The 16,762-nt window shown below is 54.9% G+C and overlaps 1 protein-coding gene across 1 annotated transcript in view; it reads right to left on the bottom strand.

Moving 5' to 3' along the window:
- Positions 1-16,762, bottom strand: part of PLXNA2 (plexin A2) — a 143,213-nt gene that overhangs the window by 23,078 nt on the left and 103,373 nt on the right. Inside the window, exons 14-22 of the mRNA XM_066565353.1 lie at positions 13,136-13,253; positions 12,589-12,725; positions 9,115-9,282; positions 8,538-8,631; positions 6,595-6,834; positions 6,281-6,424; positions 4,804-5,038; positions 3,388-3,530; positions 984-1,252 (exon numbers count right to left, since the gene is read on the bottom strand). Coding sequence (XP_066421450.1) covers positions 984-1,252; positions 3,388-3,530; positions 4,804-5,038; positions 6,281-6,424; positions 6,595-6,834; positions 8,538-8,631; positions 9,115-9,282; positions 12,589-12,725; positions 13,136-13,253 — 1,548 coding nt within the window. The remainder of the gene's footprint in view (positions 1-983; positions 1,253-3,387; positions 3,531-4,803; positions 5,039-6,280; positions 6,425-6,594; positions 6,835-8,537; positions 8,632-9,114; positions 9,283-12,588; positions 12,726-13,135; positions 13,254-16,762) is intronic.

Here is a 16,762-nt window from a genome sequence, read left to right as displayed (position 1 = left end):
CAAACCACGGGGGAAATTAAGGCGGCTTCCTTTGCCAAGATGAGTTATTGCCTCCGCAAACACAGCCAGATTTAAAGCAATTTCCTGTCAAGTATATTCATTGTGGCTGCAGGGACCCCTGAAATTTTCCTGGAGCTGTGAAATCCTCCCCTCTCTCCAGTGTGATGCCAGCAGAGCCCCAGCACAGCCCAGGGGCAGCACTGGCCAAGGCCAGGCTCTGCAGGACCCCCAAGGATGGGGAGAACAGGGGCAGCCTTTTCCTTGTGCCCACTGTTATGCCCCGCATTAATGCACATTTTTTCCCAATTTTCTTGCTGGCTCTTCCCAGCTCTGCCTTGGGTGAGTTGCTCAATCCATCCTGAGCTCCTGGCCCAGCTGTGGCACACAAATGCTGCTCCCCAGCCAGGCAGAGCCAGAGGATGTGGTCTGAGACCCTGTCCAGCCATCTGTGAACTCCCAGAGTAGGGCTAAGCCCCCGTCCTGGAGACAGGTGAGGAAATGGATGGAGAGCAGCAATTCCCTTCCAACACCCTCCAGAGCCCTCAGATCACAGAATCCTGGAATTATTCAGGTCAGAAAAGACCCCTGAGATCATCAAGTCCAACCTGTGTCCAATTCCCATGTTGTCAACAAGACCAGACCCTGCAGAGCCCTCAGATCACAGAATCCTGGAATTATTCAGGTCAGAAAAGACCCCTGAGATCATCAAGTCCAACCTGTGTCCAATTCCCATGTTGTCAACAAGACCAGACCCTGCAGAGCCCTTGGATCACAGAATCCTGGAATTATTCAGGTCAGAAAAGACCCCTGAGATCATCAAGTCCAACCTGTGTCCAATCCCCACGTTGTCAACAAGACCAGCCCCTGCAGAGGCTGCGCCACCTCCCTGGGCAGCCCCTCCCAGCCCTTTCCATGCAGGAACCCCTCCGGAAAGCCCCACCAGGCATCCTCAGGACCCATCCCCTGCCCGCGCCCGGCCTCACCTGCGCAGGAGCAGCTTGGGGTGGTTCTTGTTCTCCAGGTTCTTCTCGATGAGGTCGGAGAGCAGCTGCTTGAGGACGTCGGTGGCGTACTCCAGCTTGCCCTGCAGCCCCGTCATGATCAGCGAGGCCACGTTGCCGCGGTCGCGCATGGAGAAGCTGCGCTGCAGCTCCAGCGTGCGGATGAAGGTCAGCAGGAACACCTTGTTGTTGATCAGCTGGGCAAAGAGCTTCAGGGCCTTCTCCACGCTCTGCTGCCCGTTCCCCTGCACCTGCAGGAGGAGATGGTGGCCGTCAGCTGTGGCATGGAGGGACAAGGGACAGCGGGGCAGCACTGCCAGCACCACGGTCGCCCTGCCACCATCTGAGGAGCAGGGAATGGTTTGGGTGGGAAGGGACATAAAAATCTACTCATCCCACCCTCTGCCATGGTAGGGACACCTTCCACTGCCCCAGGGTGCTCCAGCCTGGCCTCAGTCACTTCCAGGGATCCAGGGGCAGCCACAGCTTCTCTGTGCCAGGGCCTCCCCACGCTCACAGGGAATAATTTCTTCCCAAGATCCCATTAACTCTGCCCTCTGGCAGTCTGAATCCATTCTCCCTGGTCCTGTCCCTGCAGTTCTGATGAACAGTCCCAACTCCAGCTCTCTTGTCATCCCTTCAGCCTCTGGAAGGTGCTGGGAGGTCTCAACACAACTTTATTTTCTCCAGACTGAACATTCCCAACCCTCCCAACCGGTTCCAGCCTCCTGAGGAACTTCCTGGCCTCCTCTGGAGATGCTCCTGCAGTTCTATGCCCTTCTCACATTGGGGGTATCAGGATGGTTTAACCCTGGCTGCACCCTCAGGATCTCAGCATCCCTGGATGTGGTTTCTGGTGCATTTTGAGCAAACCTCCCCCTGCTCAGCTGCCCTGAGCCCTGGCTGGGAGCTGCACCCTGTCCACACCATAAAGCAGCACCTGGAGCCTAACGGCCCCAGAAATGACACCCAGTTCTGCTTGTTCTGCACAAAAAGTGACACTCTTGTAAGTAAATTAAATACTAATTTAGACTATTGCTTTATTATGGGCCAAGTGTAAAAAATTAATTGAGGCTTTCAGCCAGTTGCGGATTCAAGTAATTCATTACAAGTGAAAATGATGAACTGCACGAAGCAACTCTTTACCAAACCATCTTGGAGAGTTATGTATTGGTTTTACTAACGTTACATAATTAAGCAACTGTGTAATTGGCAACACATTTATCACTTCTGCAATTCTGTTTTTCATGAGTAAAAAAAAAAAAAAAGCATTCATATTTGTTTGCTGGAGTGTCAGCTTCTTTGGCAACTCCAACAGCAAACATAATGCATGGAGCTGGAGAACTCGGAGCAGGAATGGGCTGGGAGAGGCTGCTCCTGTTTTAGAAACACCATAGCAACAGCTGGGTGCTGGTGGCTGAGGAAAGAAACCCAAATTAATGCTTTAATTGTGGGGAAAGCCTTCCTGGTTAAAGGAATCCAGCCCTAAAGCAAGCAAGACTCCTCCCTCCTACATCCAGCCCTGGTCTGTGTGGAGGATTTCAGGATTTACTGGGGCAGTCCCAGTGCCTGAAAAGCTGAGCTGAGCACATCCCACGGGGAGGATGGCAGCTCCATCCCAGGGTGGGCATCACAGCCCCATCCCAGGTGTGAGGTGATGTTTATGAACCCCATCCTATTCTGGTGAGCAGGGCCCGTCTGCCAGGTGCGCTGATGGAGCCCTGTGCCTTCCCAACTCCTCCATATTCCCAGCGAAAGATTTTTGTGCATTTTTACACATCCTGGTGGGAAATCCAGGGAGATGGAAGCGCTAGCTCGGAGGCTGGAATGCCTGGGCATTCTCCTTGCCCTCCTGTGGACACGCGAGGGAACAGCAGCAGGATGCTCCGGGCAGGATGCTCCGGGCTCTCACCCATCCCCTGCCTCACCAGGTGACTTTGGAGCACTTTAAAACACACCACGACTGCTCTGCCCTGCTCTGCCACTGCCCTAGAGCGATATAAACCCCCATAAAATAAAAATAAACCAACACCAGGAAGGAGAAGCCGAAAGGAATCTGGCAATGTGGGAGGAGATAAAACTCCAGGCTGGGAGTTACAATGAACCCTGCTGACCCCAGGGCATCCAATAAGTGTTCACAGGATGGGTTGCATCTTTTGTCAGGGGAATTTTTTAGATTGTAATAATTGTTTTTATACTCTTAGTCATGTTCCCCTGTCTAGTTAAGCGCATGCAGAAGCCCATAGGGGAGTAAGAAAGAAAAGGGGAGCTGTAGCATCCCCCGAAGCTGGATCACACCTGTGTGGTGTGGAGCCCTCAGGGTGCTGCAGGGCTTCCTGCTGCCTTCCCTGCGGGCTCGGGGGAGCCGGGCCAGGGCGGGGGTTACCTCCAGCTCCCTCAGCACCGGGTGGTCCTCGATGCCCGGGAACAGCACGCGCATGGCGTAGGTGCGGTAGTCCAGGTAGGGGATCCCCGAGCGGTCCAGGTCGCTGGTCAGCTCGTTGATGTCCGTCTGCAGCTCTGCAAAGGCTGCTCAGGGAGAGAAAGGGGCAGAGCTCAGCTCCAGGGCGCTCTGGGCAGGGCTGGCTGGCCGCCCTCTCTGTGGGCACGGCAGGAGGGGCAGCTCAAGGAAAGGTTCAGGTCAGAAAAGACCCCTGAGATAACCGAATGCAACCCATGTCCAATCCCCACGATGCCAACAAGACCAGCCCCAACAAGCTCAGCACCCCTGGAGGCTCCATCTCAGCAGCCCAGGGTGGGAGAGCAGGCTGTGCTCAGAGCAGAGATGGAGAACAAAGCTGTGGATAATTTGTATGCAGTTCACAGCTGTGCACACACACCTAAAACACCTTTTAAGGCTGCGCAGAGAAACAAGGATGTGTTTTCATAACTTGCTGCCTCCCCTATTTTCCTTTCTTCTTGTTTTCCTCCTCTATCAACAGGCAAGATAATCAAATCTGATGCAGATAAAATCTGAGCTGCTGCAGGGGTCAGGAAGGGATTTATTTTCCTCTCCTAACACCGTGTTGTACAGCTGGATGTGTCTCCTCCTGTTCCCTCTCCAAAGTGTGACACGCTGGCTCAGGGAAGCCTCTGTACCCCAGCTGGGCTGTGCCAAGATGAATCTGTGCCTTCTGAATACATCTCAATTTTTGCCCTGTGCTTTCAAGGCTACCCTTTAAATCGGCTGAGCAAATCCAATGCAACTCTCTCTCTCTCCACTATGAAATGTGCAGTTATTTATTTTACTTTGATTAAGCCCCTTCCAGGGTGGGAGGAGCGGGAAACAACAGCAGCACCCTCCAAAAATCCACCTTCACCTGCGGGGTGAGGAGGGCTCAGCTGCCTCCTTGCAAGGGACAGGACTCGCCCATGTGGAAGCTCTCAAGCAGCAGCTCTGCATATTCCAAATAACACCCAAAATTTAGGCAGGATGCCTAAGCAGGATCAAGCTCTAATCCCATTCTCTGCACATCAGAGCCGTGTCCGCTGCTCACACGCTGCGGGCTGCCACCCTCCCGCAGTGGGGCAGGCATGGGAACCCCCAAAAATCCCACAAAAAACCCCACAAAAAACCCACAAAAAATCCACCAAAAAAACCCACAAAAAACTCACAAAAAACTCACAAAAAACTCACAAAAAACTCACAAAAAACCCCACAAAAAAACCTCACAAAAAACCCAAGGAGCACCCACAAACTCCCATCCAGCTCCCCGCTGCACTCCCCGGGGCACTGGGAGAGCTGGGACCCCACCCATGGAGCTGCAGCCCCCAGGGCCCCCCCAGCCCCAGCAGCACTGACCCTCCTTGCACTCCAGGGCCACTCGGGACTCCAGGTTGTCCATCTGCATCTGCAGCCTCTTGAGGGTGAGGTCGTTCTCGCGGGACTTGCGCTTGTAGGCGATGAGGACGATGATGACGATGATGAGGAGCAGGGAGCCGCCGGCCGCGATGCTGACGATGGCGGGCAGGGTCAGCAGGCTGTCAGAGACGATGCTCACCGAGCCAGGGGAGAAGGTGACCCCCCCAACACGCACCTGCGGGGCACAGCACAGCTGAGAGCAGCTCAGGGCGTGCCCCTGTGCCAGAACCTGCCCTGCCCACCACAGGGCCCTGCAGACCCCTGGGGAGCACTGAGCCACCTCTGCTCAGGAGCAGAAAACCCCAGTTGCCTTCAAACACAGAGGGGGCTGCTTGTGAGAGCACGGGGAGGCTTCAAGGGATGATAAATGTGCCAGCCCTTCACTATCTGGGCTTTGTTCTTATTATCTGATGGCTCCATTTGACTTTCATTTTATAAGCTTTCAACTCCTTTTCGTAAAGCGTGGACGTTAACAAGCCCCTGATCATTCCACTGACAAGAAACCAGAGTGACTGCAAGGGCAGAGCAGAGAAGGGAGCAGAAAGCCCCTCGTGAGAGCTGTGGAGCAAACAGGCTGGAGATGACACCAGGACAGGCTTTTCTTGGATGTGCCCTGGCCGCAGATGTGAGCAGCTCTCAGCCAGGTCGAGCTGCTGGGATTCACACTGTGATAATCTGAATATGTTTTGGATGCTGAACTTCAAGGGAAATAAATCACAATTACAATCTCATTTGGGCTCTGCTCAGGCAGTTCAGCAGCTGGGGCTTGGTCTGCAGGAGCAGCAGAGGAAGCAGCAATGCCCAAACCCCGAGCAGAGGGAGGCACTGAGGGCTGTCCTGGATGAGGGGGTTGATCCAACCACTCCAGGGTTCAGATATTCCTGGCTCCTGCTGCAGGAAAAGGCAAAACCTTTCCATCCACTTGGCAGCTCAGGTTTGCCTCTGTGGCTGATTAACCCCTCCAGGAGGGAGAACACTGGGAATGCTCTCAACTTCACCCACAGGAAGGATGGCACCCAGTGCCAAAGGCACTGCCAGGAAGATTTGTTCCTTCTAGAGGGCTCTGAGGGGCATTTTTCCTTCTAGAAGGGAGTGACTCTGAGGGAAGGACAAAGTCTCTCCATGCTAATCCACATCAATATTTTAAATTTCCAATCAGACACCCATAAAATGGAAAATCCTGCTGGGCATTGTGGATCCGAGAGTCAGGGAGCTGGAGAAGGAGGATGAAGGGTGGGGAGGAGAGGGGAAGGGGATGCTGGAGAAGGAGGATGAAGGGTGGGGAGGAGAGGGGAAGGGGATGCTGGAGAAGGAGGATGAAGGGTGGGGAGGAGAGGGGAAGGGGATGATGGAGAAGGAGGATGAAGGGTGGGGAGGAGGGGAGAAGGGGACGCTGACAGGACGTGCAGTCTCTCACCATCACTCTGTGCTGCCCGGTGAGGGTGGGGGGCTCGCACAGCAGCTGCGTCTCGGACACGGTGACGGCGCAGGGCGTCTCCCCGATCAGCACCGTGTAGTTGAGCTTGGCTCCTCCCGGGGCGGGCGGGCACAGGTTCCTGCCCTGGGGACACGGGGACACAACACCGACAGAGATGCAGCACATTCCTCCAGCTCCCAGCTCGTGCAAACAGCGGGGCTCTGTTTAGGGCACCCCAAACTCCGCAGAAGAAAGAACCCCCCTCCCTCCCGGGGGTTTTGGGGCTCCCCGAGGCCGAGCCAGGCTCTCCCTACCTTCAGGATGATGGGAGAGCCCGGCTTCTGCTCCAGCACCCCGGTGGAGCTCAGCATTTCGAAGGTGGGGTCGGGGTAGTAGATGAACTTGGTGTCGTTGTAGAGCAGCAGGGACTGGACGTTGTTGAAGATGAAGCCGAACTCGTCCGGGCGCTCCACGGCGTCCAGCCCCGGGCGGTACTCGGCCGTCAGCGGGGGAGCCAGGCAGGCCAGGGCCGTGGAGTTCAGCACCTTGCACACCTGGGGAAGGGGAAATAGCAGGGAACGCTCTGGGGGACATGGCAGGGAATACTCTGCCCTGAGCTGGCCATGGCATTCAGCACCTTGCACACCTGGGGAAGGGGGAAATAGCAGGGAACACTCTGGGGGACACGGCAGGGAATACTCTGCCCTGAGCTGGCCATGGCATTCAGCACCTTGCACACCTGGGGAAGGGGGAAATAGCAGGGAACACTCTGGGGGACACAGCAGGGAACACTCTGCCCTGAGCTGGCCATGGCATTCAGCACCTTGCACACCTGGGGAATGGGGAAACAGCAGGGAACACCCTGCCCTGAGCACCACCCTGCACGCCTGGGGAAGGGGCATTTCAGCAAGGAACACCCTGCCCTGAGCCGGACCCTGATGCTCTGGTGGATGGGAAGCCCAGTGGGCTCATGCTTAGCTGGGAATGTTTAATGCAGTCCTGATGCTCCGTGGTCTCAGAGGTCTTTTCCAACCTTGTTGATTCCCTGAGGCATTACTGCCATGATTTGGGGTAATTTGCTTCTCCTCCAGCCACATGAAGGCACTGGGTAGAGATTGAGGGTGAGCCCAAAATGAGCCGTGTTTCAGTGGAGCTAAAAGCTCACACAGCAGCTCTTACTCATTTTTCTTTATTTTTTTTTCCCATTTCTTTCCACTTTCCTCCTCTCCAGCTCTGAAGCAGACCCATAGGGAATACCAGTTCCCTGCTGCAAATGGGTGATTAGAGGCCATTCCCAAATGCCAGCGAGGGGAGGGAACGGAGCATGTGACACTGGTGGGCAGGAGGGAACATGAAGGTCATCTCCTGCTGGGCTGAGGACACCCACAGCTCCTGCAGCCCTCAAAGCAGGGAAATCACTGATTTATGGGGCTCTTGCTTTGTAAAGCAGCAAGAGCCCAACCATTTGGCCTCTCTCCATAAATGAAAGATTTAATTTCACTCAATTTTGTGTCTTCAGAATTATTTTTGTAGCACTGTAACTGCAAGTGCTAGCAACAAAATTAGATGTCTTTTTAAAAAGAGCTCAGATGAAAAAGGTCTTGAGGGGGAGAAAAGGAATAGGAAAAGACCTCTCAGTGATTTGCCCTTTCCATGAGAATACAGACTCAGTCACAAAGATCACTGCATAGAAACAATATATTTCAGCTTTACTTGGCCAGAATAATTTCTGAAGTCCTGGAGGTTCAATTCTGACTTGTAGCACACACAAGAACCTCACTTAGTCCCCATTTAGCTGGGGATTCATCTCAGCTTCTCACTCATGGACTGAAAGAACACTGATAAGGGAAGGAGGCAATCTCACATTCTGTGTGTCAAATTCCCTCTTCCCAGTGCCCCCAACTTGGGGGAGTGCGGGAAATACCCCCAGAGCAGCTTTTGCTGTGCCAGACCTGCCCAGGCAGGCAGCAGTGCGCCATGCAGGGTGCAGGGTGATGCTCCCTGCCCTGCCTAGCTGCAGCAGTGCGCCATGCAGGGTGCAGGGTGATGCTCCCTGCCCAGCTGGCAGCAGTGCCCCATGCAGGGTGCAGGGTGATGCTCCCTGCCCTGCCTAGCTGCAGCAGTGCCCCATGCAGGGTGCAGGGTGATGCTCCCTGCCCAGGCAGGCAGCAGTGCCCCATGCAGGGTGCAGGGTGATGCTCCCTGCCCAGCTGGCAGCAGTGCCCCATGCAGGGTGATGCTCCCAGCCCCTACTCACGTTGATGAACTCCTTGCCGTTGTGCTTGACACGGATCCGCGGCTCCTGGATCACGTCCAGGTTGGAGCCGGTGACAGTCAGGGGAGTGTGGCCGCTGTGGGAAGGCAGGAGAGGCTGATCAGGGCTGGGCTGGGCCCCAGGGGCCAGTAGGGTTAGGCTTGAGAGGATGGGTACAGCTCAGGGCTTTCAGCAGGGTCCCCGTGGTGTGACAGCTGCAGCCATCCTGTCCCTGACATTCCCTTTTGATCAACATCAGCTCTTTCCTTTCTAGGTGGCTGCTGGCTTTGTGGTGCTCCAGGACCACAAGAAGGAGCCTCTAAGGAGCAGTTGTGCCCTTCTGCAGCAGAGGGGGCGGTCTGGGCTTTGGTTGAGCCCCCAGACTCCTGGTGCAGGGTCTGCTGTGGCTGCCTGGCCGGACACAACCTCCCTGTAACCCCAGGTCTAACCCCAGAAATGCCCAGCCCTGGCCTGTTCAGGCTGCTGGGAGGGATGTGCATTCCCAAACAGCCCCTTTTTTGGCCTGGGTGTGTGCTGAGGAGCCCCAGGGCAGGCGAGAGCCAGGGAGGTGCTGTTTTACCTGGCGATGCTCCACTCGGGCTCGATGTGCTGCACCCTGGGGTCATCGATGTACTCAAACAGCAAAGTTCTCTCCAGCTGAGCCCTGTCCACGCTGACAGAGACCTGAACAGCCCCCAGGCCGTGGGCCGAGGGCGCTGACACACAAACAATCTCATTCATGGATCGCCTGCACAGGAGGGAAACGGGCACTGTTAATGGGGTGGTGGTTGTGAAAAGTCCTGTGGCTGCTATCTGGTACCTCATTCCTTTCTTAAAAATATATCCCACTTACATAGTTCCTCTTTTAACTACAAAAGTTACCTTTTTAACTACAAAACTGCATTTATCACACCATTAAAATGTTAATACAGCACTGCTAGTCAATACAACAAAATACATATAGTAAATATCTGCATAGAACCATATAATATGCACTTTTCACAGTGGTGTAGGGGCAGGAAACAGCCTTGCTCCCATCCTGGGGCAGCCCATAAAGGGCTGAGCCTGCAGCCAGCCCCACACTGGCACCTGGGAAGCTGCTGAGATGGGCAGAAGGGTTTGGCATGGAAGGAAAGGTGGGGAGCTCTGCCCATGGTGGGAGCAGTGCAGCCCCCCTGAAACCCCTCTTTGTGCCAAGCTGCAGCTCCCACATCCCCCTGAACCCGCTGCCGTCTGCTGGGCGTGTGAAAACAGATGGCTGCCTTTTCAATGGGATGCATGAGCTCAGTGAAAAGCCAAATTCTTCCCCTCCCCAGCCCAGCGCACACACGAGGCTCTTGTGAGCGGCACAATGAGCAGCCCCTGCCTGGGAAGGGCCGTGGCAGTGGCAGAGCTGCCTCGGCTTTGTCTCCCCCCAGAGCGGGGTGACCTCGGCTCGGTGCTGCCTGGCTGGACACAACAGACCATCTGCTGCCACCAGGGCCCCAGAGAAGGTGCAGGCAGCCACACAGTGAGGCACTGCCAGAGCACAAAGGCGCCGGTGGGCGGAGGGATGGGGAAGGGGAATGGCATCTGAGCATCCAGAACCACCCGGCTCCATGGGCACTGATCCTACGAAAAGTGCTGGAGGCACATCTCTGGCACGTCCTGCACGGCCACCTCTGGCTGTCCTTGGTGCCCAGACCTACCCCAGCTCACTGGAAAGTCAGCACTCTTTCTGTGGCTCCCTTAGTTTTGGGTTCCCCCAGGGGAGAGGGCGGGCAGGTCTGCAGCACCTCACTGCCAGTCTGGTGCTTAAATCAAAACCTGAATGGGCGACCTTCACCACCCTCACCATCCTCAGGGCCTGTGGAGGTGCCTGGGTGGCCGAGGCTCAGGTACAGCCCTGTCCCTGCTCTGTTCCCAGCAGAGCTCTGAGCCAGGGGGACAAGGTGTGTTCCCTTCTCGGGGTCCTTACACACCCCTGCCCTCTCTAATGGGCATTCAGGAGGGCATGGAACATCAGGCACCACAGTGTTCCCAGCTCACACCTCGGCCCTTCCACCCTCACACCCGAGGGGACAGAAACAGCCCCCTGAAACACCTCAAACATCCCCTGAAACATCTCCCTGAAACACCTCAAACATCCCCTGAAACACCTCAAACATCCCCCTGAAACAACCCCCTGAAACACCTCAAACAACCCCCTGAAACGCCTCAAACATCCCCCTGAAACATCCCCCTGAAACACCTCAAACAACCCCTGAAACACCTCAAACATCCCCTGAAACACCTCAAACATCCCCTGAAACACCTCAAACAACCCCCTGAAACACCTCAAACAACCCCCTGAAACACCTCAAACATCCCCTGAAACATCTCCCTGAAACACCTCAAACATCCCCTGACACACCTCAAACCAACTGCACTGACCATTGCTGCTGATGCAATAACACGTCCACCCCTTCCTGCCCTGCTGCTGCTCCTTTTCCTATCCCCACTTGGTTTTATCACATCCACCTTGTTTAATTTAGCCACAGAGGCTTCCTCATGTGAGGATCTGGATTCTCCGGGGTGATTCTGTTCAGGGCTCCTGCCCTGCTGCTGCCCACCCCGTGCCTGCCCAGCTCTGGCACGGGCTAGGAGTGATGCAGGGCTGCTGGCAGAGCAGCTCCCAGCTCCCTGTGATCAGCTAATTAGCTCTCTGTGCTATTATTGTGTCGTCATGGTGAATCTGCCCACTCCTCCGATCCGAGAGGGGAGAATGGGGGAAGCTGTAATTAGAGGGAATCTCATTAGGAGCTGCTTCATCTCGTCAGGCTCCCCCACGCCCTGGAGTACAATTGGAGTTCATTGCCTCAGAACAGTCCCAGGCATGGCCCCAGTGAGGATGGGGCACTCAGCCCTGGCTGAGGTTCCTGTCCTGCTGCCATCAGAACTCCCAGGGAATCCAAAACCCCTCCAGGTTCTGCAGGTCAGCAGCTGCAGGTTGCCTGAACAAGGATCAGGTGTTTATTTAAGGGATGATATTCCAGGATGATATTCCAGGGCTGACCCCACGCCTCTGCTGTTCCCTGTCTCCATCTGAGGCAGCAATTTGGCATCTTTGTTTGGGATGTGGAGGAAATATTGATGGATTAGTTACACTGCTTAACACCCGGAGGGCTGAGCTGCGCTGGAAGGTTCTGGAATGCCCTGGGCACCATCCTGGGATGGATCCAGAGCAAGCCCTGCTGATAACCCAATGTGCTCCCACACCTGAGCACCCACAGCTCCCACACGCAAGAACCTCTCGGGCTTTTGGATGAGAAATTCACCTCCAGGGATCTCTGCTCTCCCAGGAACTTCCTCAGCTCCTCCTGGGCAGCCCGGGTGAGGATCTGGGAGGCAGAATCCCTCTGGATGCCAGGCTGCCACCCAGGCTGTGCCCGCCCCAGCAGGATGGGCAGGGCTGTGTACTGGTACACACAGATGTAAACCACACATCTCTTTTTTAACTAAGCCCCAGGAAAACCCATTAAACCCTGCAAATGTCAACTCTGTGTTTACACTGCTGGGGAAAAAGCAAATTTGCCATGGAAATCCCAGCAGAGATTGATGGCTGTGCAAGTTCCTCAGCAGGAGGTGTGAGCAGACCCTCGCCTTGCTCTGCCCTGAGGATCCCAGACCATTTTTAGGAGTTTGAGGCACCTGCAGCAGTGGCTACAATAAAAGCAATGCAGGTCTGTGTAAAGAGAAAGGAGAGATTTCATATAAATGTTCCATTTTCTTCAGAGCAGCCAGGTTGGGGGGCAGGTGACCAACATAAGCATATTTCCATCCAAGTGGTGTTTCACTATGATTTTCAGAGCAGTTACCACTGGAACAGCATTAAAATGAAATAATGAACAGCACTGACACCGATGAATCCCTCCCTTGCCATGCAAGCCTCCATCACAATAAAAGAGAAGATGTTTTCATGCAATAAAGGAGGCAGCCTTAGGGGCTCCCAGATGGATTTTTGCACGTTCAGCTCCAGCAGATCCGTACTGGGATGGGAGCAGGGGGTGCTGCAGGAGCCTGGGCTGTCTCTTACTGTTGGAATTCGCAGGTCTGGTTCCCCAGGAGCACGGAGACGCGGCTGCCAGCGCCCAGGTGGTGGCCAGAGATGGTCACCATGGTCCCTCCCGACTCCGGGCCACGGCTGGGGCTCAGGAAACTCACAGCTGGAGTCTGCAGGGAGGAAAGGACAGCTCAGGGCCCCTGCTGCAGCCAGGGAGCTGCTGCGGGGGGCTCTGCCAGGGCAGGACATCCCTGGAGCAGCCTGGGGTAGTGGAAGGTGTCCTGCCCATGGCAGGGGTGGGACAGGGCCTTTGAGGATCCCTTCCAACCCAAACCAATCTGTGATTCCATTATCACTGCTCTGGGGGTACAAAGCTGGATACGAACACTGTGGGAGCCCTGGTTAATCCAGAGTGAGCTCTCAATCCTGCAAGGTGTGCTTGTTGAGAGAGCCACCAAAAACTGAGCAACACCAGGGGAAAGCCCCAGAAAAACCCCAGCAATTCCTCTGGAGCTGGAGCCCCTGTGTGTGCCAGGCTCAGTGCTGGGCACACACGTGCTGTCCCCAGCAGGGCACTCACCACAAACACGTAGTGCTGCGCTGACTTGGCCGTGAACTCGGGCTTGCACTCTCCGATGCACAGGAGCACTGGGCCGGAGCTGATCCCTGGAAGCGCCTGCCCCATTTCACAGACGATCCTGGAAGCACAAATGCCTCAGTGGAGCTTTGGCAGGAGGTGCCAGCAGTGCAGCTCCACGCTGCCATTATTTCTCCTTTCTCCCCCCCCTCCTCTTTAACTTTGATATCTGCCTCTTTGGAAGGAGTTAATTACTGAGTCTATTTTTACCCTGTGTAGTAATTTAAAGGAAAAAAAATCAAAATTAGACATAATTATTACAAGCTGTAAACTCCAGAGCAAAGCAGAGCACTAATGGCAATATATTAGCCAGTAGCAAAGTGAGTGCGAAGTCCTCAGAGTAACAGATGAGTTCATTAAGGGAACAGCTCACACTGCAGACTCCCAGTTAATCACAACTGGAGAAACCTGCTGGGGGATGATCGAGACAGCCCTGGAGAGCAGCTTCTGCTGGGGGACAGGGCTGGCTGCCACAAACACACTGGTGCTGGTCACAGAGCTTGTCCCTGTGCTCCTGGTGGGGTGCAGCTCAGCCCCGTGGGCACATCCTGAGGCTGGCAAAGCTGCAGGGCCAGGGAGAGCAGCTGGGGTTCACCACAGATGATGATGAACAACCCCAAAAGCCCAGGGCAAAGCTGCAGGGCCAGGGAGAGCTGCTGGCGCTGACCGTGGCTGCTCACTGAGGATGAACAACCCCCAGCTCCCAGGGCACAGGGGATGTGTGACACCAGCTGGGGATGGGATCAAGCGGATGCCAGGCGTGCCAGCAGGTCTGGGGGAGGTTTTCAGAGGGGCATCAGCTGGCAGGGCTCTCCAGATGGACCTGCATGCTGCTTGCTGCCATAGCAATGCTGGGAGGATCAATTCGAGAGCATCCCTGCAGGCTCTGGGAAGCTGAGGGTGGGAGGAACCTGCCCCAGAGTGGGAATCTGAGAGGGGGATTGGAGATGGGGGATTGGCCTCAGGGAGGACAAGCTGAAGGCAGGAGTGACCTGCCTGAGGCAGGAGGTGCAGCTCCATCTCTGGGGGGATCTGACCCTGGGAGTGGGAGCAGAGAAGGGCCAGAGCAGCCTCTGCCTGCTGAGGCTGAAGGGGAAGGGAGCTCTCCCTCCTCTGCCCATCACACACAAAGACAGAAAAGGCCCCAGTTTGGGGAGGCAGTGTTTGAGCTGCCTTCAGCAGCAATAAATTCACTGCAAATAAAAAATAATATAAACCACGAAGACTGAAGGAAAAAAAGAAGCTGCTGTGCACAGGTGATGCCAGGAGGGCCTGATGAAATACACACATGCTGGTAAAGAGCTGGAACGTGCACGTCCTCGTTGCTGCACATCAAAAGGGGCTGCCTGGAGAGACTGCCTTTGGAGAGCAGGGATTGAAGCCTCTCAGCTCCCAGCCTTCCTCTGCCACGTGCTCCTCGCTCTGCCTTTCAAGCAGACATTGCCCCTGCACCTCTCTGCCTGTTATTCCTTCACCTCCTCCTCCTCCTCCTCCTGCAGACTGGCAGCGGGGAGAGGAGCCCACTCTGAGCTCGGGGCAAACAAAGCCTGGGGGTGATTCCTGGCACCCCAAGGGCAGGAGAGGAGAGGGGAGGTTCTCTTTGCCAAGGAAACACCAAACACTCAACTCCAGCAGCTGCAGCCCAGCCCGGGCAGGGATGGGTGTGGGACAGGGCACAAGTGACCGGGCACACCTGGTCCCGAGCCCTGCTCAAAGCCAAATCCCCAGCAGGCACCTTGTTACAAAATGATGCATTCGGCGGAGCTGTAGGGTGCTGATTGCCGGGCTAAGTGGCCCTTTCACCAACATTAACCTAATTGCTGGCTGATAGATTGCGGGGCTGGAGCATATGGCAGAGTCATTACAGTCCTGGAATTCAGTCTGCCCACAGAACCCTTAAGAGGGCCCTTTTATCTGTATTCATCTTTAAAAGGCAGCTCTCATGCTAACGCTTGCTGTTATCTGCCCAGGGTAAATGTTTTAATGATGTTAACAAACTTTGAAAGCTCAAGAGCCGTAATTAGAGTCATGATTATAAAATCAGGGTTTCATACCATCAAAGGGGGATAATTTCATAATCTTCCATCCTTTATTTGAAAAATAAAATATAGCAAAGTACTGCTCAGCAGAACAGCCCCAACTGCTTGCAGTGATGGGGTATTGGTGCCATCCCTGCAGCAGCCCCAGGCACCCTTCACCCCATGATCCCAAATTCCATCTGCACTGCCCCTCGCTGCTCCAGAGGGGTCAGCAATGCCCCTCCTGCCTTACAGATGGGCAAAGAAACGCCAGGAATGGACAAAACCCAACCAACTCCACCACATGCTGCTGGTGACGGGTCCTGGGCCTGCTGGGGTCTGAGAGGGAGCCACCGAATGGATTTCCCAGCTGAGGAAAATGCATTTCCCAGCAGAGGAGGAAGCTGGGGCAGATCTGTGCTCCTGGGACCACCCATGGGACCTTGGCCAGCTCCACACTCACAGTCCTACTGCCCAGGCCACCACCCTGGTCCCAGCAGGAGGTGACACAACCCAAGAGGAGACATCACCTCTTTCTCCTGTCCCACCCAGCACAGATGTCCCCAGACACCCCCTGAGCACCGCGGCTCCCCCAGCCCAGCCCAGCCCAGCCCCTAGCGGCTGCCACGCCGAGGGGTTCCTTTGCCTGTCCCCTGTCCCAGGCCTGCTCTCTAATTTCGGGCTGACATTTTTCTCAGTGAAACAAATGGATTGACTGCAGGGGAGCCCGCTCGGAGCGCGGGGCTGTCAGCGCCTCGCCCGCCTAACAAATGGCAGCTGCAGCCTCGGCGCCGGCGGAATTCCAAGTGGGATGGGGAGGCAGCAGCAGCAGCAAGGTGCTCATCAGCAAAGGTGCTTAGCCAAGCAGGAACCGCGGTGTGCAAGGAAACAGAACATTTAATGCAAGCTTAAAGCGCTGCTTAACCCCTGCAGAGAGAGTCCAGAGTGTGGGGATGTGCGGGGATCCCTTCCCATGCTCCACAGTCCTTCCTGGTGAGGTTTTGGCCTCCTGAGCGTTGGCTGGAGGTCAGGGAGTGTGGGAATCTACAAAATCAGAGGGTTTGGGGAAAGCTGCAAGATGCAGGCCTCAGAGACAGCAGAACTGTGAGCAGAGCTATGCTGCAGCCATGAGATTGGTCAGCAGAAAAATGATTTAAACTGTAGAAAAGCAAAGACAAATAGAACAATGGTCTGTGTATTAACACTTGTCTGAATAGCTCTCTAAGCTACAGAAAAGTTTATCTAGTGAGGTATTAAGAAGGTTAAAGCTTAATAATGGAGCTCTGTGCATTGTGTTTTAAGGCTTACAAGCAGGTATTGTATTCGAAATAAGCGAGCATTGTTTTAACCAAAGGTACCTGTGCTTTTAAGTGGTTGGATAGAACTACTGTCAATGTGCTTTTGCTTTGTGTGATTGGTCAAGAAGCTTATAAAGTGAGTTGTAACATTAAGTTCCTAGTCTGCTACCTAGAACGTGAGCTGCTGGCATCTTCCCATTGTCATAATCATGGCATGAGACTGATGCTGGAAAATCAAACAGCTCGAGGCAGTT

This window comes from Molothrus aeneus, chromosome 24 (assembly GCF_037042795.1).
Source record: "Molothrus aeneus isolate 106 chromosome 24, BPBGC_Maene_1.0, whole genome shotgun sequence".
In the NCBI taxonomy this organism is placed as follows: Eukaryota; Metazoa; Chordata; class Aves; order Passeriformes; family Icteridae; genus Molothrus; species Molothrus aeneus.
Note: the sequence above shows the minus strand (reverse complement) of the source record. Positions and strands in the feature narration are given on the sequence as shown.